The 26,902-nt window shown below is 35.0% G+C and overlaps 1 protein-coding gene across 14 annotated transcripts in view; it reads right to left on the reverse strand.

The window, feature by feature from the left end:
- The window catches only part of NBEAL1 (neurobeachin like 1), a 190,060-nt gene that overhangs the window by 71,710 nt on the left and 91,448 nt on the right, over positions 1 to 26,902 (reverse strand). For all 14 annotated transcript variants that reach the window (XM_073879880.1, XM_073879860.1, XM_073879871.1 and 11 more), the window contains 6 exons: positions 26,667 to 26,795; positions 21,456 to 21,761; positions 21,210 to 21,359; positions 16,317 to 16,474; positions 13,783 to 13,907; positions 9,762 to 9,888 (listed from right to left, as the gene is read on the reverse strand). In XM_073879880.1, coding sequence (XP_073735981.1) covers positions 9,762 to 9,888; positions 13,783 to 13,907; positions 16,317 to 16,474; positions 21,210 to 21,359; positions 21,456 to 21,761; positions 26,667 to 26,795 — 995 coding nt within the window. The remainder of the gene's footprint in view (positions 1 to 9,761; positions 9,889 to 13,782; positions 13,908 to 16,316; positions 16,475 to 21,209; positions 21,360 to 21,455; positions 21,762 to 26,666; positions 26,796 to 26,902) is intronic.

Below are 26,902 nucleotides of genomic sequence, written 5' to 3' on the forward strand. Positions count from 1 at the left end.
ACTCCACAGAATTAGTCCAGGAAAGTCGCTAAACAAAAATACCACCACAATAACCACCATCAAGGAAGGGGATCAGAAACCAGAGTGGTTACAATTTATTATCTAAAATGCACAGTTTTCACGAAAATTATAAAACAGTAAAGTATGGGCCATAAAGACAAAAGCAGTAAAAAGAAACTGTTGTTGGGGGACCGTAGATGTTAAACTTAGCAGACAAAGACTGTAAAGTAGCTATCATAAATACATTAAAAGAACTAAAGGAAACCACGTTTAAAGAACTAAAGTACATTATAGCAACAAAGCCTAGTCAAATAAGAGATTGCAAATTACGAGACAGAAATTACATACATATCTGTAAAAAAAGAAGCACATGGAAAATCATTGAATCAAAAACATAATAACTAAATGAAAAATTCACCAGAAGGACACAACAGCATATCTGAACTTGCAGAAGAAAGACCCAGGACTCTTGGCGACAGTTCAAAACAAACTGTCCAATCTGAAGCACACAAAGCAGGATGAAAACACCTCAAAGGTTACCATCATGGGAAACAAAATGTTTTATAAAGGGACTCCCAGAAGGAGAAGACAGAGAAAAAGGGCCAAACATATATATTTGAAGGAATAATGCCTGACAACTTCCCAAATTATAATAATAATAATAATAATTTACACATCCAGGAAGATCTTATGAATATCCAAAGAGATCTATCTACACATGGACATAAAGCCAAGGTGTTGAAAGGCATGGACAAAAAATACAACAATACAGGACACTAAAAGGTAATGGTATGACATATTCAAAATGCTGAAAGGAAAAAAAAAAACTTGTCCACTAAGAATTGTATATCCCACAAAACTATCCATTAAAAAAGAAAGTAACGGTTCTCAGGCAACTGGATAATCACATTAAAAAAAAGAATGAATGTGGACTCCCACATCATACCACATATAAAAATTAACTAAAAATGGATCAAAAACCTAAATGTAAGAGACAATATATAAAACTTCTAGAAAATGTAAAACTTTTGTGCATCAACGAAATGAAGGAAAACATATTCAAGGGAGAACATTTTTGCAAATCACACATCTGATAAGGCATTTGTATCTAGAATAAAGAACTAATATAACTTAATAACTAAAAGATAACCCAATTAAAAAATGAGCAAAGGATCTGCATAAATATTTATATATTTATAAATATATAAAAAGATATATAAACAGTAAGTAAATACATGAAAAGATGCTCAGCATCATTAGTCATTAGGAAAATGCAAATAAAATCACAAGGTACCACTTAAAATCAGATAGTATAATAAGTAAACACACAGAATACAAAAGTTGGGGTAGATGTGGAAAAATTTAAACCCCAGAACGTTAAATGGTGTAGTCATTGTGAAAACAATTTTATAATTCCTTAAATAAACATAGAATTACTATATGACTAACAAATTCATTCCTAGGTATATACCCAATATAACTGAAAACATATGTTGACACAAAGATTTGTATATTAATATTCATGAAGTATTATTTATAATAGCCAAAAAGTAGAAATAACTATATGTCCATCAATTGATGAATAAACAAAAGTGGTATATCCATATGACAGAATATTATTCAACCATAAAAAGGAATAAAGCACAGTTAACATGCTCCTCTATGAATGAGCCTTGAAAACATTATCCTGAATGAAATGAGGACACAAAAGGCCACATATTTTAAGAAATAAATAAAATGTCAAAAACAGGCAAATCCAATAAAGACAGAAAGCAGATTAGTGGTTTCCAGGGGATGTATAAAGGGGAAAATTGGGAGTGACTACTAAAAAGCATACGATTTCCTTTCAGAATGACGGACATGTTCTGGAATTAGTGGTAATGTTCACTCTGTGAATATACTAAAACCCATGGAACAGTAGTTTAACCTAGTAAATTTTATATTATACGAATCTTAATTTTCAAAAAATAGAACTCTATTTTTTAAAAAGAATCCAAAATGAAAGCAAAAATAAAGACTTCCACAGATAACAAAGACTGAGAGAATATGTGGCTATCAGACCTTCCTTATAAGAAAACAAAAGAAGTCCTTCAGGCTGAAAGGAGATGACACCAGATGTAATCTGAATGTTCACAGAGAAACAGTATATAAGTATGGTAATTATCTTCCCTTAACTAATTTAGACACGTGCATAAAACAGTAACTATTAAACTATTGTTGGGAGAAGAGTCCAAGATGGCAGAGGAGTAGGAGAACTTAATTTTTGTCTGGTCCCAGGAATTCAGCTAGATAGCTACTAAATCATTCTGAACACCTCTGAACTCAACCAGAGACGTAAGAAGAGAATTGCGGCAATTTTACAAATAGAAAAGCGACCACTTTCTGCAAGAATGACAAGATGGAAAAACTCACCTCAAAAAAGAGAACAAGAGGCAGTACTGACTGCCAGGGACCTAAATCAGTATGGACATAAGTGAGATGTCAGAACTAGACTTCAGAATAATGATTATAAAGATACTAGCTGGGCTTGAAAAAAGCATAGAAGACACTAAAAAATCCCTTTCTGGAGAAATAAAAGAACCAAAATCTAACCTAGTCGAAATCAAACAGGCTCTTAATGAAATGCAATAAAAAATGGAAGCTTTAATTGCTAGGATAAACGAGGCAGAAGAGAGAATTAGTGATATAGGAGACAAAATGATGGAGAATAAAGAAGCTGAGAAAAAGAGAGATAAACAATTGGAACATGAGGGGAGAATCTGAGAGATAAGCAATACCAAGGAGCAATACAATATTAGAATAAATGGGATCCCAGAAAAAGATGGGGGCGGGGCAAAAGGTATATTGGAACAAATTATAGCTGAGAACTTCCCTAATCTGGGGAAGGAAACAGACATTCAAGTCCAGGAGGCACAGAGAATACCCCTCTAAATCAACAAAAATGGGTCAACACCCCAACATATAGTAGTGAACCTTGCAAAACTCAGAGACAAAGAGAAAATCCTGAAAGGAGCTAGGGATAAGAGGTCCATAATCTTCAAGGGTAGAGCACTGGGTGTTATACACAACTAATGAATCACTGAACACTACATCAAAAACTAATGATGTACTATACAGTGGCTAATTGAACATAATTAAAAAAACTAATGACAAACCCAAATTAAAATTAAAAAAAAAAACCTACAAGGGTAGAAACATTAGACTGGCAGCTGACGTATCCACAGACACCTGGTAGGCTAGAAAGGACTGGCATGATATATTCAGGGTTCTAAATGAGAAAAATATGCAGCCAAGAATACGTTATCCAACAAGGCTATCATTCAAAACAGAAGGAGATAAAAAGCTTCCAGGACAAACAGAAGCCAAAAGAATTTGTGATCACTGAACCAGCCCTGCAAGAAATATTAAAGGGGATCCTTAAAGCAAAGACAGAGCCCAAAAGTCACACAGAACCAGACAATATCCAGAAACAGTGACTTTATAGGTAATATAATGACACTAAATTCATATCTTTCAATAGTTACTTTGAATGTAAATGGGCCAAATGCCCTGAATCAAAAGACACAGGGAATCATATTGGATAAAAAAGCAAGACACATCAATATGCTATCTGCAAGAGACTCATTTTAGACCCAAAGACAACACAGATTGAAAACGAGGGGATGGAAAACCATTTACCATGCTAATGAACATCAAAAGAATGCTGGGGAAACACTCCTTATATCAGACAAATTAGATTTTAAACCAAAGACTGTAATAAGAGATGAGGAAGGACACTATATCATAATTAAAGGGTCTATCCAACAAGAAGATCTAACAATTGTAAATATTTATGCCCCAACATGGGAGCAGCCAATTATATAAGCCAATTAATAACAAAATTAAATAAATACAATAATAGTAGGGGACTTAAACACCCCACTTACTGCAATGGGGTGATCATCTAAGCAGAAGATCAACAAAGAAACAAGGGCTTTGAATGACACACTGGATCAGATGGAATTCACAGATATATTCAGAGCATTCCATCCTAATGCAAGAGAATACACATTCTTCTCTAGTGCCCATGGAACATTCTCCAGAATAGATCACATCATGGGTCACAAATCAGGTCTCCACCAGTGCCAAAAGACTGGGATCATTCCCTGCATATTTTTGGGCCACAATGCCTTGAAACTTCAACTTAATCACAAGAGGAAATTTGGAAAGAACTCAAATACGTGGCAGTTAAAGCATCCTACTAAAGAATGAATGGGTCAACCAGGCAATTAAAGAATTTTAAAAATTAATGGAAACAAATGAAAATGAAAACATAACTGTTCAAAATCTTTGGGATGCAGCAAAGGCAGTGCTAAGAGGGAAATACAAGCCTTTCTCAAGAAACAAGAAAGGCCTCAAATACATAACCTAACCTTATACCTAAAGGAGCTGGAGAAGAACAGCAAATAAAGGCTAAACCGAGCAGAAGGGAATTAATGAAAATTAAAGCAGCAATCAGTGAAACAGGAACCAAAAGAACAGGAGAACAGATCAACGAAACTAGGAGGTGGTTCTTTGAAAGAATTAATAAGATCAATAAACCCCCGGGCAGACTTATCAAAAAGAGAAAGAACCCAAATAAATAAAATCATGAATGAAAGAGGAGAGATCACAACCAACACTAAAGAAATACAAATATTATAAGAGATTATAATCAATTATATGACAACAAATTAGACAATCTGGAAGAAATGGATACATTCCTAGAGATGTATAAACTACCAAAACTGAAACTGGAAGAAAGAGAAAACCTAAACAGACCCATGACCAGCAAGGAAACTGAAGAGGAATCAAAAATCTCGCAACAAACAAGAGCCCAGGGCCAGATGGCTTCCTAGGGGAATCCTACCAAACATTTAAGAAAAATTAATATCTATTCCTCTGAAGCTGTTTCAAAAGAATAGAAATGGAAGGAAACTTCCAAACTCTTTCTATGAGGCCAGCATTACCTTGATCCCAAAGCCAGACAGAGACCCCACCAAATAAGGAGAATTACAAACCAATATCCCTGATGAACAAGGAATTCTCAACAAGATACCAGCCAATAGGATCCAACACTACATTAAAAGGATTATTCACCATGACCAAGTGGGATTTATTCCTGGGCTGCAAGGGTGGTTCAACATCTGCAAATCAATGTGATACAATACATTAATAAAAGAAAGAACAAGAACCATATGATACTCTCAAGAGATGCAGAAAAAGCATTTGACAAAGTACAGCATCCATTCTTGATTAAAACTCTTCACAGTGTAGGGACAGAGGGAACATACCTCAAGATCATAAAAGCCATATACAAAATGCCCACAGCAAATATCACACTCAATGGGGAAATATTGAGAGTTCTTCTCCTAAGGTCAGGAACATGACAGGAATGTCCACTATCACCACTGTTATTCAACACAGTATTAGAAGTCCTAGCCTCACAAAGAAACACATTGACAATAATAGTACGGGACTTTACCACCCCCCTCACTGAAATGGATAGATCATCTAAGCAAAAGATCAAGACGGAAATAAAGGCTTTAGATAAAACACTGGACCAGAGGAACTTCCCAGATATATTCAGAACATTCCATTCCAAAGCAACAGGATACACATTCTTCTCTAGTGCCCATGGAACATTCTCCAGAATAAATCACATCCTGGGTCACAAATCAAGTTTCAACTGGTACCAAAAGATTGGGATCATTCCTGCATATTTTCGGACCACAATGCTTTGAAACTAGAACTCAATCACAAGAGGAAAGTCACAAAGAACTCAAATACATGGAGGCTAAAGAGCACCCTATTAAAGAATGAATGGGTCAACCAGGAAATTAAAGAAGAATTAAAAAAACTCATGGAAACAAATGAAAATGAAAACACACTGTTCAAAATCTTTGGGATGCAGCAAAGGCGGTCCTAAGAGGAACGTATATAATCAAGCCTTTCTCAAGAAACAAGAAAGGTCTCAAATACACAACTTAACACTACAGCTAAAGGAGCTGGAGAAAGAACAGCAAATAAAGCCTAAACCCAGCAGGAGAAGAGCAATAATAGAGATTAGACCAGAAATCAATGGACTAGAAACCAAAAGAACAGAACAGATCAATGAAACTAGGAGCTGGTTCTTTGAAAGAATTAACAAGATTGATAAACCCCTGGCCAGACTTATCAAAAAGAAAAGAGAAAGAACCCAAATAAATAAAATCATGAATGAAAGAGGAAAGATCACAATCAACACCAAAGAAATACAGTTAAAAGAATATATTATAAGCAACTATATGCCTGCAAATTAGATAATCTGGAAGAAATGGATACATTCCTAGAGATGTATAAACTAACAAAACCGAACCAGGAAGAAATAGAAAATCTGAACAGACCCATAACCACTAAGGAAATTGAAGCAGTAACGAAAAATCTCCCAACAAACAAGAACCCAGGGCCAAATGTCTTCCAAGGGGAATTCTACCAAACATTTAAAGGAGAATTAATACGTGTTCTTCTGAAACTGTTCCAAAAAATAGAAATGGAAGGAAAACTTCCAAACTCATTTTATGAGGCCAGCATTACTTTGATCCCAAAACGAGAGAAAGACCCCATCAAAAAGGAGAACTACAGACCAATATCCCTGATGAACATGGATGCAAAAATTCTCACCAAAATACTAGCCAACAGGATCCAACAGTACATTAAAAGGATTATTCACCACGACGAAGTGGGATTTATCCCTGGGCTGCAAGGTTGGTTCAACATCCGCAAATCAATCAATGTGATACAATACACTAATAAAAGAAAGGATAAGAACCATATGATCCTCTCAATAGATGCAGAAAAAGCATTTGACAAAGTACAGCATCCATTCTTCTCTTCACAGTGTAGGGATAGAGGGTACACACCTCAATATCATAAAAGCCATCTATGAAAAACACAAAGCAAATATCATTCTCAATGGGGAAACACTGAGAGCTTTTCCCCTAAGGTCAGGAACACGGCAGGGATGTCCACTATCACCACTGCTATTCAACATGGTACTAGAAGTCCTAGCCACAGCAATCAGACAACAAAAAGAAATAAAAGGCATCTGAATCAGCAAAGAAGTTAAACTCTCACTTTTTGCAGATGGTATGATACTTTATGTGGAAAACCCCAAAGACTCCACCCCGAAATTGCTAGAACTCATACAGGAATTCAGTAAAGTGGCAGGATATAAAATCAATGCACAGAAATCAGTGGCATTCCTATACACCAACAACAAGACAGAAGAAAGAGAAATTAAGGAGTCGATCCCATTTACAATTGCACCCAAAACCATAAGATACCTAGGAATAAATATAACCAAAGAGGCAAAGAATCTGTACTCAGAAAACTATAGAATACTCATGAAAGAAATTGAGGAAGACACAAAGAAGTGGAAAAACGTTCCATGCTCATGGATTGGTAAGAACAAATATTGTGAAAACGTCTATGCTACCTAGAGCAATCTACACATGTAAAGCAATCCCGACCAAAATACCATCAACTTTTTTCAAAGAAATGGAACAAATAATCCTAAAATTTGTATGGAACCAGAAAAGACCCCAAATAGCCAAAGGAATGTTGAAAAAGAAAACCAAAGCTGGTGACATCACAATTCTGGACTTCAAGTTCTATTACAAAGCTGTAATCATCAAGACAGTATGGTCCTGGCAAAAAAGCAGACACACAGATCAATGGAACAGAATAGAGAGCCCAGAAATGGACCCTCAACTCTATGGTCAACTCATCTTTGACAAAGCAGGAAAGAATAACCAGTGGAAAAAAGACAATCTCTTCAACAAATGGTGTTGGGAAAATAGGACAGCCACATGCAGAAGAATGAAACTGGACCAGGTTTTTACACCACCCACAAAAATAAATTCACAATGGAAGAAAGACCTAAATGTGAGACAGGAATCCATCAGATTCCTAGAGAACACAGGCAGCAACCTCTGTGACCTTGGCTGCAGCAAATTCCTGCTAGACAGGTCTCCAAAGGCAAGGGAAACAAAGGTAAAAATGAAAACTGGGACTTCATCAAGATAAAAAGCTTTTGCATAGCAAAGGAAACAAAACCAAAAGACAACAGACAGAATGGAAAAGATATTTGCAAATTTCTTATCAGATAAAGGGCTAGTATCCAAAACCCATAAAGAACTTATTAAATTCAACACCCGAAGAACAAATAATCCAATCAAGAAATGGGGAGTACAGACATTTCTCCAAAGAAGACATCAAAATGGCCAATAGACACATGAAAAAGTGTTCAACGTCACTTGGCATCAGAGAAATACAAATCGAAACCACAATGAGGTACCACCTCACACTGGGCAGAATGGCTATAGGTCAGGAAATGACAGATGTTGGCAAAGATGCGGAGAAAGAGGAACTCTCCTACACTGTTGGTGGGAATGCAAACTGGTGCAGCCACTCTGGAAAACAGTATGGAGGTTCCTCAAGAAATTGAAAATGGAGGTACTTACAACCCAGCAATTACACTACTAGGTACTGGGGTAACCCAAAGATAGAAATGTAGTGATCCAAAGGGGCACCTGCACCCCAATGTTTATAGCAGCAATGTCTACCATAGCCAAACTATGGAAAGAACCCAGATGTCCATCAACTGATGGATGGAACTAATGATGTACTGTATGGTGACTAACCTAACATAATAAAAAAAAATTAATTAATTAAAAAAAAACCCCAAAACACTGATGAATGGAGAAAGACGATGTGGTATATATAGAGAATGGAATACTACTCAGCCATCAAAAAAAAAAATCTTGCCATTTGCAATGATATGGATGGAACTAGAGGGTATTATGCTAAGCAAAATAAGTCAGTCAGGGAAAGACAAATACCATATGATTTCACTCATATGTGGATATTAAGAAACAAGGCAGATGAACATAGGGGAAGGGAAGGAAAAATAAAATAAGATAAAAACAGAGAGGGAAACAAACCATAAGAGACTCTTAACTACAGGGAACAAACTGAGGGTTGTTGGAGGGGAGGTTAGTGGGGGGATGATGTAACTGGGTGATGGGCAATTAAGGAAGGCATGTGATGTAATGAGCACTGTGTATTATATAACACTGATGGATCTCTGAACTCTACCTTTGAAACTAATACTACACTATATGTTAATTAACTGAATTTAAATTTAAAAATAAAATAAAAAAATAAACTGTATTTTTGGTGTTAAAACATATGAAAGCCTATATTGATGACAACAATAACAAAAAAGAGAGATAAGGAAATCAGTATATTTTCTGTTAATACTGATAGACACCTAACATCTGATACAGCAGTAACAGATGGATTCTGGAAATATAGTTGACCCTTGAATAATGCAGGGGTTACTGGCACTGAACCCTGTGTGGTCAAAAATCCATGAATAAATCTGACTCCCTAAAACTTTAGCTATTAATAGCCTATCGTTGACCAGAAGCCTTACCAATAATATACACAGTCAATTAATACATATTGTATTCTTACAGTAAGCTAGAGAAAATATTTTTAAGAAAATTATTCAGAAGAGAATATATAGTACTATACTGTATTTACTGAAATAAAGTGTAAATAAGTGGGCCCATGCAGTTCAAACCTTTATTATTCAAGGGTCAATGTACTTAGGATTATAAGCAAACATCTTCCACAATTTTATAACCCCATTTTTCAGAACAAAATAATTTTTAATTCCTTTAAATACTGATACATACATATTTACTCTGGCTGTTAAGTCTTCTTCAGGAAGGTCTAATTTATCCTCCTCCATATTGCTAACTTTTACTTGTTTCACTACTTCCAAAAGCAATGAATCACTGGAAGGCTGTGAGTGTTGGACGCCTGTTTAAATAAATACAAAATATCTATTAAACACGGTAAAAAAAAATAACCTCATTACAGTCCTTCTGTAATTTCTGACTGTTAATTACATCATCATCATAATGTGTATTTTAAGTAAAGGAGAAGGATAGGGGAATTGGGTGAAGGGAGTCAAAAGGTATAAACTTCCAGTTGTAAGATAATTAAGTATTGGGGATGTAATGTGCATGATGACTAGTTAACAATGCTATATGGCATATTTGAAAGTTGCTAAGAGAGTAGATCCTAAAAGTTCTCATCATAAGGGAAAAAAAAATTTTGTAACTTTATGATGTGATGGTTAACTGTACATTACTGTAATCATTTTATAATATGTGCATATCTCAGGTCATTATGCTCTACACCTTATACAGTACTGTATGTCAATTATATCTTAATAAAACTGGAAAAAACTAAGAAGGACATAAAGTTGTCTAAGATAAAAAAACAATTTACAGGGCCCCTGAGTGACTAAGTTGGTTTTGCATCTGACTCTTGGTTTCAGCTCAGGTGGAGTTGTGGGATTGAGCACTATGTGGGGCTCTGTGCTCAGAGTGGAGTGTGCTTGGGATTCTCTCTCTCTCCCTCTGCTCTTCACTACAGAATAGTTTTTATACATGATTTAAAATAATCTAGGTTGTTTGTGATCTTAAAAACTATTACATGTATAATAAAAGGAATAAATGTTTTAAAAATACGTTATCTATTTTAATGATGGTATTATTTATATTTAAAAATGGGCCATGTAATCTCTTTAATCTAATTTCATTCTAAAGCATGCCAAAAAGTTACAGAAAGAATTATCCTCACTGTATTAATTTAATAGAACTATTTTGACTTTGTATTTGTACTAAGGAAATATTAAGAAAGAAGATGACAAATTATCTTTAATTGGAAGAGAATACATAACCCAAGAGCTGAAGTTTCTTTTTTTCTGGAGCACATGAAATTTAGTAAGTAATTCTGGATACAAATATACACAATAAATGTAATGCATTTTATAAACTATACATTTTGTAAGAAGGCAGGGCTAGTGTAATGGGAAGAACAAAGGCTGTGAAGTGGTAAACTTATACTCAAATTCTGTTCTGCCATTTATTAACCAGGTGACTCCTCTGAATCTGTTTACTTAACTGTGAAAGGAGATACATCACATCACAGTAAGTATAAAATAAATGGCAGCTATCATTATTATATACATTCACCTCTCAATTACCTGAGTGACATAAGAATAGTAATAAAAATAACTGTATAATTTATAGGTAGGACTGGGAAAAATTTATGTATGTAACTATGAATAAAGATATTTCAGTTGTGGGAAATAAAAATAATTCAAACCAAGTAACAGAACCTTATAGGGGTACCTGGGTGGCTATTTCAGTTAAATGTCTGACTCTTGGTTTCAGGTCAGGTCATGATCTCAGGGTTGTGAGGTCAAGCCCTGAGTCAGGCTCTGTGCTGGGTGTGAAGCCTGGTTAAGATTCTCTCTCTTCCTCTGCCCCTCCATCTCTCCCTCTTTAATAAAAAAGAAGAAAACAAAAAAACCCGAAGTAACAAAACATTATAAAGATGACAAATCCTTCCTTAGTTCCTCAACTGGTATCACTGCTCAGACATAAAAAAATGAATCAACGTAATGTATAGTTGCATTTTTCTATGTAAATCTGCTTTGATCACACCTTTGTCTATACCTAAGAAGTACTGGCTCACACTTTTCCTAGAACAAGTAACTATTTTTTTTTTAAAGATTTTATTTATTTATTTGACAGAGAGAGAGACACAGTGAGAGAGGGAACACAAGCAGGGGGAGTGGGAGAGGCAGAAGCAGGCTTCCTGTGGAGCAGGGAGCCCGATGCGGGGCTCGATCCCAGGACCCTGGGATCATGACCTGAGCCAAAGGCAGGCGCTTAACAACTGAGCCACCCAGGCGCCCCTAAACCCAAATATTTTTAATGATATATTTAAGAATACACTTTTTGACTATTTAAATTCCATAATTTGTAAGTGGTTGTGTTCCAAAAGATACTTCACAAATCACTTGTTTAATTCACAATGAATTTCCCATCAAAAATGTTACAGATAATGGTTAACTTTGTAATTTAGCCCACAATGTAAAAACTATTCTGTACATTTGCAATGGGATGCTTGCAAAGCAGTACTGGGGTATGTGAAACAAAACAAAATAAGAAAATATTTTTAAAATACCATGAATTCTGGCAGCTGATGAAAATACAGACAAAAATAAAGACCTGATATCTTTTACTCTTTGTTCAACGGAAGTTCTTAACTAGCTATACAATGAATTTATTCTAATACAGTATTCAAAATAAAATAATTTTACTACAAATAAAATAAAAGCACTAGCGTCTTCATGAGTTTTGAAGTTATAATTTGGCACGAATTTAAGTCATGCAGGAATAATTTTCTACTTATTTTTGTCTGTAAGTATTCTTAGGTAGGTAGAATATTTTACAGCTAATTCTGAAGTATACTTCAGGGAAACTTAAAGAGCTTTAGAAATTGATGCCACTGGTTTTGTACTATTTCCAATTTCACTTTAAAATGTATGAATTTTTGTTTCTTCTGTACTATCTTACTGTCACTATTATACTTGGGGTATATTTGAAAACTAGGTAAGGAGAAAAACTGAGAGATGAAAAAACGGAAGAACACAAGTTTTCCTAGACTTAATTAAAACCAAGAGGAAGAGACATAAAATTATATCTGTGTACCTGTATAAAGGGGTGAGGAGAGGAAGAGGAACAGGAAATTTCCTGGGGGGATTTCTTGGCAAAAAAGAAGAAAAAATAGGGGACACTATTCTTTAAGTATTATTAAATTCAAGTCATTCACCAAAGATATTTGCTGAGTGATAAGCACAGTCAAATTTCAAGGAGTAAATACATAGAGGGAGAACAAGTTATATGCAAGTGACTTCCTATATTAAGATACTCTTAAAGTTAGTTTCTTTCATGGGTAGGGCCATTATTTTGCATTAAGGGAAATGAGTTACTGTGTTGGATTTATTTTAGGATGTAAGACTGTAAATGGCAGCCATCACAGATAGTAGCACTCTTGATTAATTTATGGCATCTGTATTGGCCAATATATTAATGCAACTTTAAAAAGATTTAAAAATGGGTACTTGAATTTCATCTAAAACTTAGTCACTGAACACAAGGTGGTTATGATAAAGCAATTTAGTATACACATGACTGTCAATGACTCAACAATCAATATTTTGGGTATTTCACAGACCTGTCTTCAAAAAGGGAGATATGCACTCAGATGGTTAGAAAGGCAAGGTTTCCTAAAGAGCTGTAGAGACTCTTTAAAATCTGTTTTGAAATACTGCTAAGCTATGTGTTTTTGCGCTTTTCTCTAGAAAAAGGCATTAACCCATCTAAGATACTAAGAATCTAAAAAGAACAGGTTATAAAAGAAAGATCTAAAGGATTGCTAAGAATTCTAAATATATCTAACATTAGCCTCAGTCTTGGTAAGCAGAAGACTAAGGGAAAAGAACCACTGTTTCAATGTACCATAATGGATACAAGAGACAGTGCACTGCACACAAACTACAGTATAATTTTATGAATGTAATTATGTTTTTCTTTGAAAAATTACAATTAATTGATATAGGAAGTCATCTTAGATTTAGACCAAAGGTAACAGAATTTAACATATACAACCATTTAAATATCAACTAATTTCTGTACAAAAGAGCTTTGTAAACAGTATCTTAACATTTTGAAAACGAAATAAAGTGTCACCCTTCCTTCATGAGTAAGCAATTTTGAAACAATTAATAAAAACAATAACCAACCCACCAATACCCTATCTTCAACAAATAATTAAACAGGCATCGGAACTCACCTAGATTATCTCTCAAAGCACTAGCGTCTTCATGAGTTTTGAAGTTATAATTTGGCACCAATTTAAGTCTCATGCGGGAATAATTTTCTACGTTAGCTAGTTTCCAGTGAATTGGATTTTGTTTCCTATGAATTTTCATAAGTAAACAAGTAAAATTACTTAGCTTGAAGTTACAAAGATTGGTTGAATGAAATAGAGTAAGAAAGTATCAAGAATTTTACATTTGTTTAGCACCATTTTATAAAAACAGTCACATTCATCATGTCACTCGACCCAAACAACCCTGAAAGAAAACCAGTGTGGATATGCATAGCTGCAGTTTATACATGAAGAAACCTAAGACAGGCTAAATTATTTGCCTGAGATGCCAAGGTGTTTACAGGTATTAGAAATAAGAATTGAACATAAATCTTCACACTTACAGCTGATATCTTTTACTCTTTAACTGTTAAATGGAAGTTCTTAATTAGCTATACAATCAATTTATTCTAATACAGTGTTCAAAATAAAATAATTTTACTACAAATAAAGAGAATATAATTGATCTAAACATAAGAGCTAAAACTCTTAGAAGAAAAGACAGGAGTAAGTCTTTGTGAACTTGGATTTGGGAATAGTTTCTTAGATATTATACCAAAAACATAAACAACAAGAGAAAAAAAGAGGTAAATTGGACTTTAAAATTAAAAAATTTTTGTATACCAAAGGCAATTATCAAGAAAGTGAAAAGACAATCTACATATTTACAAATCATATATCTGATAAGGGTCTATTACTGAGAAAAATAACTTACAACTCAACCACAAAATATCAAACAATCTAATTTAAAAGTGAGCAAAGAACTTGAATAGACATTTCTTCAAAAAAAGATATACAAATGGCCAACAAGTACATGAAAAGATACTCAACATGACTCGTCATTAGGAAATACAAACCAAAACCATAAGATACCACTTCACATCCACTAGGATGGTCATAATAAAAAAACTGGAAAAATTTTACAAGTACCGGTAAGGTTGTGGAGAAACTAGAACCTGCAAACAATGCTAATGAGAATGTTAAATGGTGCAGTTGCTGTGGAAAACTGGCAATTCCTCAGTAAGTTAGACACTGGATTATCACATGACCTAGCAATTTTGCTTGTAGGTATATACTTAAAAGAATTAAAAATCAGATGTTGAGGGGCGCCTGGGTGGCTCAGTCGGTTAAGTGTCTGCCTTTGGCTCAGGTCATGATCCTGGAGTCGAGGCCCCGCATCAGGCTCCCTGCTCAGGGTAGAGCCTGCCCTTCCCTTTGCCCTTCACCTCATTCATGCTCTCTCTCTCAAATAAACAAAATCTTAAAAAAAAGAATTGAAAATACATGTTGAAACAAACACTTGTTCACAAATGTTCATAGCAGTACTATTTACAATAGCCATAAAAAAAAAACAACCCAAATGTCTATCATCTGATGAATGAATAGACAAAATGTGGTATATCCACACAATGGAATATTATGTGGCCTTTAAAAAAGAAGTACTGATACATGCCACAATATAATGAAAACATAATGCTAAGTGAAAGGGTTAAGGTCACATATTGTATGAATCCATTTATATAAATATCAAGAATAGGCAAATTCATAGAGACAGAAAATGGATTGGTGGTTGCCAGGAGCTGGGTAAAGGAATAGAGAATGACTGCCAAATGGGTCCAGGGTTTCTTTTTGCAGTAATGAAAATGTTCTGAAGGTGGACAGTGGTAATGATTGCACATTATGAATGTACTTAATGTCACTAAATTGTATATTTTTAAATGGTAAAATGGTAAAGTTTATATTATGTGTATTTTACCACAATAAAAGGGGTGTAATATATATGCTATATATTACATTATTATATATATATTATAATTCATCAAAACATATGTGATTTAGGATCAAGTAAATAAACTGTAAAATACTGAAACACATAACATCTCTAACTCTAGCTCAAAGAGGCAGTATCAGGAAGACAGATTCAAGACCGAATTCTACTTTAGAAACCAATATTGCACTGCATGTTCACTAACTAAAATTTAAATAAAAATAAATTAAAAAAAGACTTAATTCGGGCGCCTGGGTGGCTCAGTTGGTTAAGCGACTGCCTTCGGCTCAGGTCATGATCCTGGAGTCCCGGGATCGAGTCCCGCATCGGGCTCCCTCCTCGGTGGGGAGTCTGCTTCTCCCTCTGACCCTCTTCCCTCTCGTGCTCTCTATCTCTCATTCTCTCTCTCTCAAATAAATAAATAAAATCTTTAAAAAAAAAAAAAAAAAAGACTTAATTCTACATCACATGGTAAAAGGAAGGGAAACAACTCCATGGTGAAAAACATATATACAAAGCTCTAAACATCCCAGACCTGTAATTCACAAAAAGACAACCAAATTAATTAAAAGCTATTTTTTTATAAGTTGAATGTTTTAAAAATTGGATTGGAGAGGTCACTGGCTCAAAAAGTTCTAGGCAAGAGTTCTAAAGAAGAAAGGGTATTTAATAAATAATATCCTCCTACCTTTCAGCCCAAGGTCCCCTTTCAGATGTAAGATAGAGCTGTACTGCCTTCCAGCGTCTCAGAGTGATTAACTGTTGATTGCTAAGTTGTTTAAGTGTATTATTATACCTCAGGTTCTCTTGGCGGGCTTTTCTATTAAATGGTTCCACAAAAAACTCCTGAAACAGCAATAAATAATAGCACTGAATCATATATTTAATTTTAAAAATCTGACCCAATAAAATCATGCAAAAAAGGAAAGAAGCTGGTAACCAACAGTATTTTCTTGTTCTATTAGAATAAGTTCCTTTAATGAAGCATATGATTCTAATTATAACCTATCTGTATTTTGTAAAACTTAAAAAATTAAACAATAAACATGTGAAGAACTTCAAAAATGTAATGTACCTCAAAACAGGATTTTGAAACTCAGAATTATTAACCTCATACAGTCAAATAAAATGATCTTCCTTTGGGATCCTTTGGTGTTTAAGGCAATGAGACTCAAGCTTAAATAAAGTAGAAGAAAGAGTAACCACATCCATACTACTACTGGGGACCTGGAAGGCAATGCCAAAGACAAAAGAAATCTACAGGGGCAAATCTCTCACAACGAAAAATTTCATCATTTGGACTGCTGCTCTCTGAATAACATCCTAGTTATTAGCAAATTAATTCACATACTTTTCCAGTTTTCAGGATAAAATAGACCCCGATAATAGGTTCTATCAAGATATAACTTTGGGGCGCCTGGGTGGCTCAGTTGGTTAAGCGACTGCCTTTGGCTCAGGTCATGATCCTGGAGTCCCGGGATCGAGTCCCGCATCGGGCTCCCTGCTCAGCGGGGAGTCTGCTTCTCCCTCTGACCCTCTCCCCTCTCATGCTCTCTCTCTCTATCTCATTCTCTCTCTCAAATAAATAAATAAAATCTAAAAAAAAAAAGATATAACTTTAAGCCCTGAAATTAAAATTTTACAGCTTTGAAAAAGACAAGTGGTAAGACTGACTTATCTCACACTGATATTCATCTACCAGGAACTAAATTAACAGTATTAATTTGTTTCAAAAAATCAATACCAAATGACATCGAAAACAGTTAAAGACATCTTTTAGAGAGGTAGTACAAAAGACCGTGGTTAAGAATATAACATAATTATGGGGGCACCTGAGGGTCTCAACTGGTTAAGTGCCTGCCTTCGGCTCAGGTCATGATCTTGATCTTGGGGTCCTGGGATCAGCCCTACCCTGGGCTCAGCGGGGAGCCTGCGTCTCCCTTTCCTTCTGCCCCCTACACCCAGCTTGGTGCCTCTCTCTTGCAAATAAATAAATAAAATCTTAAAAAAAAAAAGAATATAATTCTGGAGTTAGGCCTGGGTACAAAGCTACTTAATTCTCTGAGGCCTAGTATCCTCATCTGTAAGATGAAGTTGACAATAACTGTCATCAAAAAAGATTAAGATTTAAAGTGCTTTATACAGTGCCAGAAAAGTAGTGAGCTCTCAGTAAAATGTAGCTGTTATTATTATAATTATTACTAGAACTTTGGGAAATCAATGATTTGGGATTATCAAATGTTTAACACAGATCATTGCTAAGAAAACTGAAGAAGTCATGACAGCTCCATAATAATTAAACATAAATTTCATGGTTGGCGAAGCTCAAGCAAGAATATTTTAAGGTTAGATTTCTGTAGAAAAGCTAAGAGTGAAGTTATAGAGAAAGTGTTGATTGGGATAGAAATTGACAGAACTATGAGGGCAATATAAGTTTTTGTTTTTTTTTTAAGATTTTATTTGTCAGAGAGCGAGCGAGCGAGAGAGCGTGAGTGAGCACAAGCAGGGGGAGCAGGAGGCTCCCCATTGAGCACGGAGCTGAAGCAGGACTTGGTCCCAGGATCCTAGAATCATGACCTGAGCCGAAGGCAGATGCTTAACTGACTGAGTCACCCAGGCGCCCCCACAGTACATTTTAAGAAAAGGAGTAGCAAATGAAAACTACCATTTTGGTTTAACCAAATATATACATAAAAGTCAGGAAAGATATATATCAAAATGTTAACAGTGGTAGATTACAAAGGTTTCTTTTTATACCATTTTATGGAATAAATGTATTTTTATTTGGTCATCTTTGTTTTGTTTTTAGATCCTGTACATATTTTGTTAGATTGATATCTGAGTATTTTATTTTTAGAGTTATTGTAAACAATGCTTTTTCAAAATGTCAGTTTCCAATTGTTCGTTGTTAGTATATAGAAATATGATTAAATTTTGTGTATTGATCGTGTCCTGCAATGTTGCTACACTCATTAAACACAAGAGATTTTTGGTAAATTCATTAGGATTATCTATATAATCATATTATCTGCAAATAGTTTTATTCCTTCCTTCCCAAGGTAAATGACTTTTATTTCTTTTTCTATTCTTTTTTTTTTTTTTTTAAGATCTATTTATTGGAGAGAGAGAAAGCATGGTGCAAGCAGGGGGAGGGGCAGAAGGAGAGGGAGAGGAAAATCTCAAGCGGACTCTGTGCTGAGCCTTTGACATTGGTCTCAATCCTACGACCCTGAGATCACAACCTGAGCAAAAACCAAGAGTCAGACACTAACAGACTAAGCCCCCTGGAGCCCCTCTTTTTCTATTCTTAATGATTTGCTAGGACTTAGAGTATAACAGGGACTAGAGGACTGGTGAGAGTAGACATTCTCACCTAGTTCTCTTCTTACAAGAAAAGCACTCAGTTTTCCATCTTTTTCCTCCTAAAGATTTATTTATTTATTTATTTGAGAGAGAGAGCAAGAGCGCAGGGGGTGGGAAGAGCAGAGGGAGAGAGAATCTTAAGCAGACTCCGTGCTGAGCCTGACGTGGGGCTTGATCCCACGACCCTGAGATCATGACCTGAGTGGAAACCAAGAGTGAGATGCTTAACTGACTGTAGCACCCAGGTGCCCCCAGTTTTCCATCTTTAAATATGAAGGTGGCTATAGGATTTTTGTAGAGATTCTATTTCTATTTCTAGTTTGCTGAGAGCTTTGATCATAAAATGGACACTGAATTTTGTCAAATGCTTTTTCTACATCTATGGATATGATCATTTAGTTTCATTTTACTAAATATGAATTTGGTCCACTATCATTATATTGATTAATTACCAAATGTTGAAGCAATCTTGCATTCCCAAGATAAACTACCTGGTGTAATGTATTATTTTTTTATATATTGCTGGATCTGGTTTGCATCTATGTTCCTAAGAAATATTGTAGTTTTCTTGTGCTACTTTTGTGATTTTTAACCAGTAAAATTAATATACAGTGTTACAGGAGTTTCAGATGTATTCTTGTACTATTTTTGTATGGTTTCAATAAGAGGATAGTATTGCCTTCATATAATGAGTTGGGAAGTGATTCCACTTTTCTGTTTTCTGAAGAGATTATGAGGAATTGGTGTTGTTTCTCCATTAAATGTTCAACAGAATTCACCAGTGAAACCACTTTGGCCTGGAGTTTTCCCTTTTAGAAGGTATATATGTATATACATATGTATGTATGTATTTATTTTAAAGATTTTATTTATTTATTGGAGAGGGAGAGAAAGCACGAGAGGGAGAGGCAGACTCCTGCTGAGCAGGAAGCCCGATGTGGGGCTCAATCCCAGGACCCTGGGATCATGGACCTGAGCTGAAGGCAGACGCTTAACTGACTGAGCCACCTACGCACCCTGGAAGGTATAAATTCAATTTCTTTAATAGATAAGACTATCCAGGCTATCAATTTATTATTGAATTAGTTTTGGAAATTTATCCATTTAAGTCATCTTATTTATAAATGTTAATAGATTGGTTTGTGGCAGTCTCTTATTATCATGTTGATATCTGTGGAGTCAGTGGTGATATCCCCGTCATTCCTGGTAATGGCAATTTTTCACTTTCTTTTTTTGCTTTGTCAATCTGACTAGAAGTTTACACATTTTATTGACATTTTCAAAAATATTTATTTTAATATTTATTTGAGAGAGAGAGAGAGAGAGAGAATGGGGGAGGGACAGAGGGAGAGGGAGAGAGTCTCAAGTAGACTCCATACTGAGCTCAGAGCCTAATGCGGGGCTCAACTTTACAACCCCTGAGATCACAACCTGAGCTGAAACCAAGAGTTTTCGATGCTTAACCAACTGTGCCACCCAGGTACCCCAATTTTATTGACATTTTAAAGAACTAGATTTTAGTTTTATTAATTTTCTCTATTGTTCTTCCTGCTTTCAATTTCATTGATTTCTGCTCTTTTGTTAGTTTCTTATTTGAAAACTAGTTTAGATTAGTTTTCTTTCTATAGTTTAAGGTAGAGACTTAAATTATTAATTTGATGTCTTTCTTCTTTTCTAAAGCAAGTATTTAGTTGTTAACAGTGGTGTTATAAGTGCTATAAATATTCTATTTATATAAATAAAGTGCTATAAATATTCTCTAAGCACTGATCTACACCCAGCCTCCTTAGAGATATGTACTATCAGCTTAACAGACTTTTTACATATCAACTATGCATAGAACATTTTGACATTAACTTTTTAATTGTTACTGATCAGTCTTTTTCTTTCACTTCTGAAATAATTTTAAGATTTTATTTATATATCAGAGAGAGAGATCACAAGCAGGGGGGAGTGGCAGAGGGAGAAGCAGACTCCCTGCTGAGCAGGAAACCTGATACAGGACTTGATCCCAGGACCCTGGGATCATGACTAGGGCAGAAGGCAGATGCTTAACTGACCAAGCTGTCCAGGTACCCTCAATTCTGAAATAATTTTCAAACAACAGGAAATACCATTTGTATTCTGAGTTCAGACTTGTTTTTACTCTTATTTGAATATTAAAAGCTTGAAATCAACATAAAAAAACTAGATACTAAAAACATTTAATAATTTTTACCTGAAACTTAAGCTTGCTTTCTCCTCCTTCCCGGTCTCGTTTATGCATATTCACCATTAAGGCTTCATAACAATTCTTCCAATAAAGTGCCATGTCCTCATGACCCTCATAAAATGTATGGGTTTCATACTGCTTCATGTAAGGCACGATCTTATAAATATATACATATACATACAGAAAATTTAACATAGACTTCTATAAAAATGACAACTTAGAAAAATTTCACTCAAAATAGATAAAACTTACATATTTTTCGATGTAAACTTGCCATTCATTTGAACTGCAATATTCTTGAAAATCTTCAAAAAATGAAGAGCTACCATTGGTAAAAGGTAAAGAAGGCAGGTGCAAGTTCATGAAGAGAAGCTCATAGATTTTGGAAACCAGGGTACGGACCAGGGGAATCAGAAATGAGTAGATTTCAGTCTGTTCCTTAATTGACTGACTTAGAACATGTTCCAGCTTCCCTAAAATGTAACATGCTTCATTCTGATTTTCAATCACTTTGGTTTGAAGAAGGGTGTTTAGTTTAGCTGATGCCATTGCACAAACCTGAGGAAACAGTATAGGTGAGAACAGAATAAAGCAGACATTTAGCAAAAGTTCTCTGGCTCTTCCTGAAGTTTTTTGTTTTTTTGTTTTTTTAAATCAATTATAAAAGCAGAATATACAGAAAAGGAGGAGTGGATAATTAATCACCCCAACATCCTTCTTATAGTCTGCAAGGATAAGGGAATGATTCCATCTCTAGTTCCAACAAGTCCTAAAAGATGTAAGCCAAACATATATTCAACCACTTTCCACAGTGAGTGGTTCAGGTAACTAATCTTTCAGTCAACTCATGTTGCTGCTTTTGTCACAGATTCATTTGGGGATGGCCTTATCAGTTCAAGTTCAGAATTTTACTATTAACTGTCAAGAACTGTGAAGGGTCTCAGATTTTGCCTTACCTCCAAGATAATAAGTGAGCCTGCCACAGTTTCAGAGATGCTGGCAGAAAACATGAGACTCCTGGTTCAGAGCCAAAGACCTATAGCAATCCCAACAGCCAGAATATCAGTATTTGCCCTGGTACCCTGAACTGCTATTCCCATGGGCAGAGATAACAGGACTAGATGATGCATGCACACCCAGTGGCTGCAGTATAGGGGAGGAACCCCAAGCATAAGGAACCTAAATCTTCTATGCCAGCTGTAAGTTAGCCTGAACTTTGCCTTGGAGACACTATCTTTATTATACTAGACAGTAAACAAACCTGCCTTTTGCTCTGAAGGGAGACAGAATCTCTGTCTTCCAAAGTTGTGCACAATACCTGCATCCTCAAGAAGATAGTTCATAACAAAGACATCTAGTGTCTCTATTTATAAGATATGCAGAAACATAAGAGATCCATGAAGAACTGTCTACCAACAGTGACAGTAAGAAGAGGCACTCTCTCTCTTTTTTAAAGATTCTATTTATTTGTTTGAGAGAGAGAGCATGAGCAGGGGAGAGGGACAGAGGAAGAGGGAGAAGCAGACTCCCCACTGAGCAGGGGCTCCATTCCAGGACTCTGAGATCATGACCTGAGCCAAAGGCAGATGCATAACCAACTGAGCCACCCAGGTACCCCAGAAGCACTCTCTTTATCTGATATAAATGAGGAAGCATGTAGCACCAACTGCTATTGGCAGCATTTTGTGACAAAGGCAGCCAGCTTAAGACAAGCTGACACGAGGGAAAGGAGTGCTGTGAAAATAGCAAATAAATGGAACTGAAGCCTTGATTAAATCATGCCTTAAACTGAACTACAGAATTTTCTATTATCTGAGTCAATAAATCTCCTAAACTCAGTCAATTTGGGTTGATGCTTCTGTTATCTGGAATCAAAGCATTATGATACATAAAGGATAGGTACAAGGGAGACTGAGTCCTTGACAGAAATGTCGCTATCCTTAAAATTCCCAAGGAAAATACATGTACTAATAAGCCCAGGCAAAGGAATCCTCTGTTATTACCATTAAACGTTGGCCTTAACCCCAACACAGGAAGGTAAATTAGGTCATAAATGGGGTCTCCTTATGTCCAGGCTAAACCTAAGCCATAAAACCATGGTAGGACAAATGATATAAACTATCTCCTTCTCACTTATCACTATGTTACAATGTTGGAACTTATTACTTTCAAAATGAAGAAAACCAAGAGAAAAGAGGAAAGTATCAGAATCTGACATCACTTCATGACTGTATTTGTTTCAAACGCTAGTCTGAGCTACATGCACAGCTGTATGCACAGGCCAAGGCAATAAGAGACCTTAGGCAGTCTTTCCACACAAGCCTTAAAAAGGCAAATAGCACTGGAGGAAATAATATCTAAGATGGCTCAAGACTTTAACTTTTGTACCTTTAACTTAAGCTTCTACTGGTGAAACTTTTCTACTCTCCTCAGACTTTCCTCAATCCTTCATTTTAGTCGTTGAATGTGACTAAAGCAACTTAATTCTAATAGAGACCAACAAATACAAGAAAAAAGGACATAAAATCTCATCATCCAGGAAATGCCAATGCTAATAGTTCTGGACTTTTTTGCTATGTGTTTTTTAAAATACTGTTTACATAGAAAGTTGAATATCTAGTGCTTTGTTTTTAACTTAACATCATGGTATTAAATAAACTATAAGCTTATGTATCTATTTAAAATTATAAAGATACCTTTAATGAATACAAGATAATTTATTTGACCACTGTCTTAATTTTGGATACATACACATACTATATATGGATATATATGACCCCCCTACCTCCACTATAAAGAGTACTGAATTAGGGTCACCTGAGAAATTACAAAAAATACCAATGCCCTAGTTCCTCCATTTTGATATAATTACTAAGGGTGATGCCCCACAAAGGTATTTTTTAAAAAGCTCCTCCGGGTGATTTCATATTCTCATCACTGGCTGAGCTACAACAACTGGGGACAAAATGGAGACCACATGCTGCACTAAATAAATCAACAACTACCTAGTTCTGCTTTAGAGACAAGCTAGGAAATGTTAACATTTATGTGACATCTCCTAATACTTTTATACTGGCATTTAACTAATAAGTATGAGCAAAACAAAACAAGTTTGTAGCCAGATTGGCGAAGAAGCTCTATTATAACCCCTTTAAGGGGAGAAGTTGCTTTCCCAGCCTTTTATGTTTTTATTCCTGAGAGAATAAAATTAAACAACTAGCTAGTAAAAAATGTGTTAGGTTACTAACTACTGGTAAACAAGATATCTTATCTACAGGTTCTGTACTCTATTTACCTTCAGGTTTTTTTTTAATTTAAGTTCAATTTAATTAACATATCCTGTATTATTAATTTCAGAAGTAGAATTTAGTGATTCATCAGTTGCATACAACACCCAGGGCTCATCACTTCACATGCCCTCCTTAATGCCCATCACCCAATTACCCCATCCCCCCCCACCTCCCTTTCAGCAACCCTCAGTTTGTTTCTTATAGTTAAGAGTCTCTTAATGGTTTGCCTCCCTCTGTTACCATCTTATTTTATTTTTCCTTCCCCTCCTCTATGTTCATCTGTTTTTTTTCTTAAATTCCACATATGAGTGAAATCATATGGTATTTGTCTTTCTCTGATTGATGTATTTCACTTAGCATAATACTTTCTGTTCCATCCACCTCATAGCAAATGGCAAGATTTCATTCTTTTTGATGTATGAGTAATATTCCATTCTGTGTGTGTGTGTGTGTGTGTGTGTGTGTGTGTGTGTGTGTGTATGTATGTATTGTACCTACATATATACCACACCATCTTTATCCATTCATCTGTCGATGGACATCTGGGCTCTTTCCATATTTTGGCTATTGTGGACATTGCTGCTATAAACAGTGGGTGCATGTGCCCATTTGAATATTTATTTATCTAGTATTTATACAGCCCTACTATGGGACAGACATTGGATATTTAATGGTAGACAAACTAAACAAATATTTTATTTATGGAAATTTCATCAAAGATAAACACTGAGGGTGACTAAAAGTGGGGAAAAAAAAAAGAGTCCTCATATCTAAAATAACTACCTGGCATGCTTGCTGCAACTGCTTTAATAGCCATGAGGCTGATACTAATGAAAAAGCCCCCAAAACTATCCTTATTCTACTTCTAGGTAGAGAAAAATGGAATACTACCCATGAACAACTATGTGTACAAAGGTTGTCTGGTACTTTGGATTACTATCTGAGGATATAGTTTTAGTGTGGAATTACTAGACAGAGTGTGATCATTTTTTTAAGTACCTAATTCATATATTTTCAAATTGCATTTGAATGGCTGCACAATTCAAGCTTCCACAATCCATATCAGAAAGCCCATCTTCTTACTTATTTAGCTTTTCTGTATTTTCCATGAACACCTGCTACTTTTATGATTAAGAAAAAAAATCCTATTTTTAAAAAGTTAGTAACATATTACTATTCATATTATCATTATCAAAATATGTGAAGATTTCAATCATCTGAAAAAATATATGCATAGAAAAATATTGACAGTTATTTCTTCTTGGGCTATGGGATAATGGATTATTTTCTTCTCTTCATGTTTCTGTGTATTTTCCATAATGAGCACATGTTACTTTTACAATTAGAAAAAAATACCCAATGAAAACTATGACCTTTCGAAAATATAGCAACCTTATGGAATTTTAATCTCTCCATGTTCTCATCAACATTACAGTAAGTTTATGTATATTAGAAACCATCCCCACCCCTACCAAATACTTAAAATTCCAGTATCAAAAGAAAATAAAAAGGACCAGGTAAATAGCAATGGGATACATGTTATGATTAATCCAGGCCAGGTTCTCCAATGTAAATAGAAAGATGACAGACTAAAATTCATGTGGAACTTTTCCAACCTTTAAAATTTTTAACTAAAAATAGAAATAATTAAAGTTCCTTGGGCCCATATTTTATTTATCTATATTTTGACAACCTAACACAATGCTCATACTTGGTGGGTATTCAGTGTTTGATGAATTAAAAAAATATGAGATATAATGTAAAACTGTAGATTAATAAAGAAACAGAAAAAGATTTTGAAAGTTGAAACAAAAAAGAATTTTCCTAAAAATATAAGACTTATACTGCACATGTACAAAAACATGTATAAATCGGCTAGGCCTAGTTACATTAAATATAGATGATATGAGTAACATCTCCTTGTATAAGCTATGTATAAATCCTTTAAAAAGTTAAAATTATACTGAGTCATATACATCAGCAAGAAACAATCAATGAGCTGCCTCTGAAACCTTTTTCTGATTAATAAAACTGAAACTAGAGGGAAATCATGGATATTTTTGGAACTAATAAAAAATTAAAATACTGAAAATTTATTATCATTTAGTCATTACACAAATAACTTCTATGCTGCATGCAAAGTATAGAAAATAACGCAAAAGAATTGACAAACCTGCAAATTTCCCCTTCCAATGAATCCTAGAAGCAACTGGATTTGAATTTGAGGCAGTTTTGCCCATACTTGACCTTCAGAATACCAAACTGACAGACCATCGAAGAGTAGCATCAGATTGTCTAAAAGCTATCACAAGGGAAAAATTGAGAAATAAAAACATTCTGTTTTAAAGTCTACTGATGAGTTTTCCCCAAGAGTAATGCATATCATAAATATTTCAAAACTAGCTCAAT

Source organism: Callorhinus ursinus, unplaced genomic scaffold, assembly GCF_003265705.2.
Source record: "Callorhinus ursinus isolate GAN/ISIS: 27379988/994484 unplaced genomic scaffold, GSC_fseal_2.0 scaffold2, whole genome shotgun sequence".
NCBI lineage: Eukaryota > Metazoa > Chordata > Mammalia > Carnivora > Otariidae > Callorhinus > Callorhinus ursinus.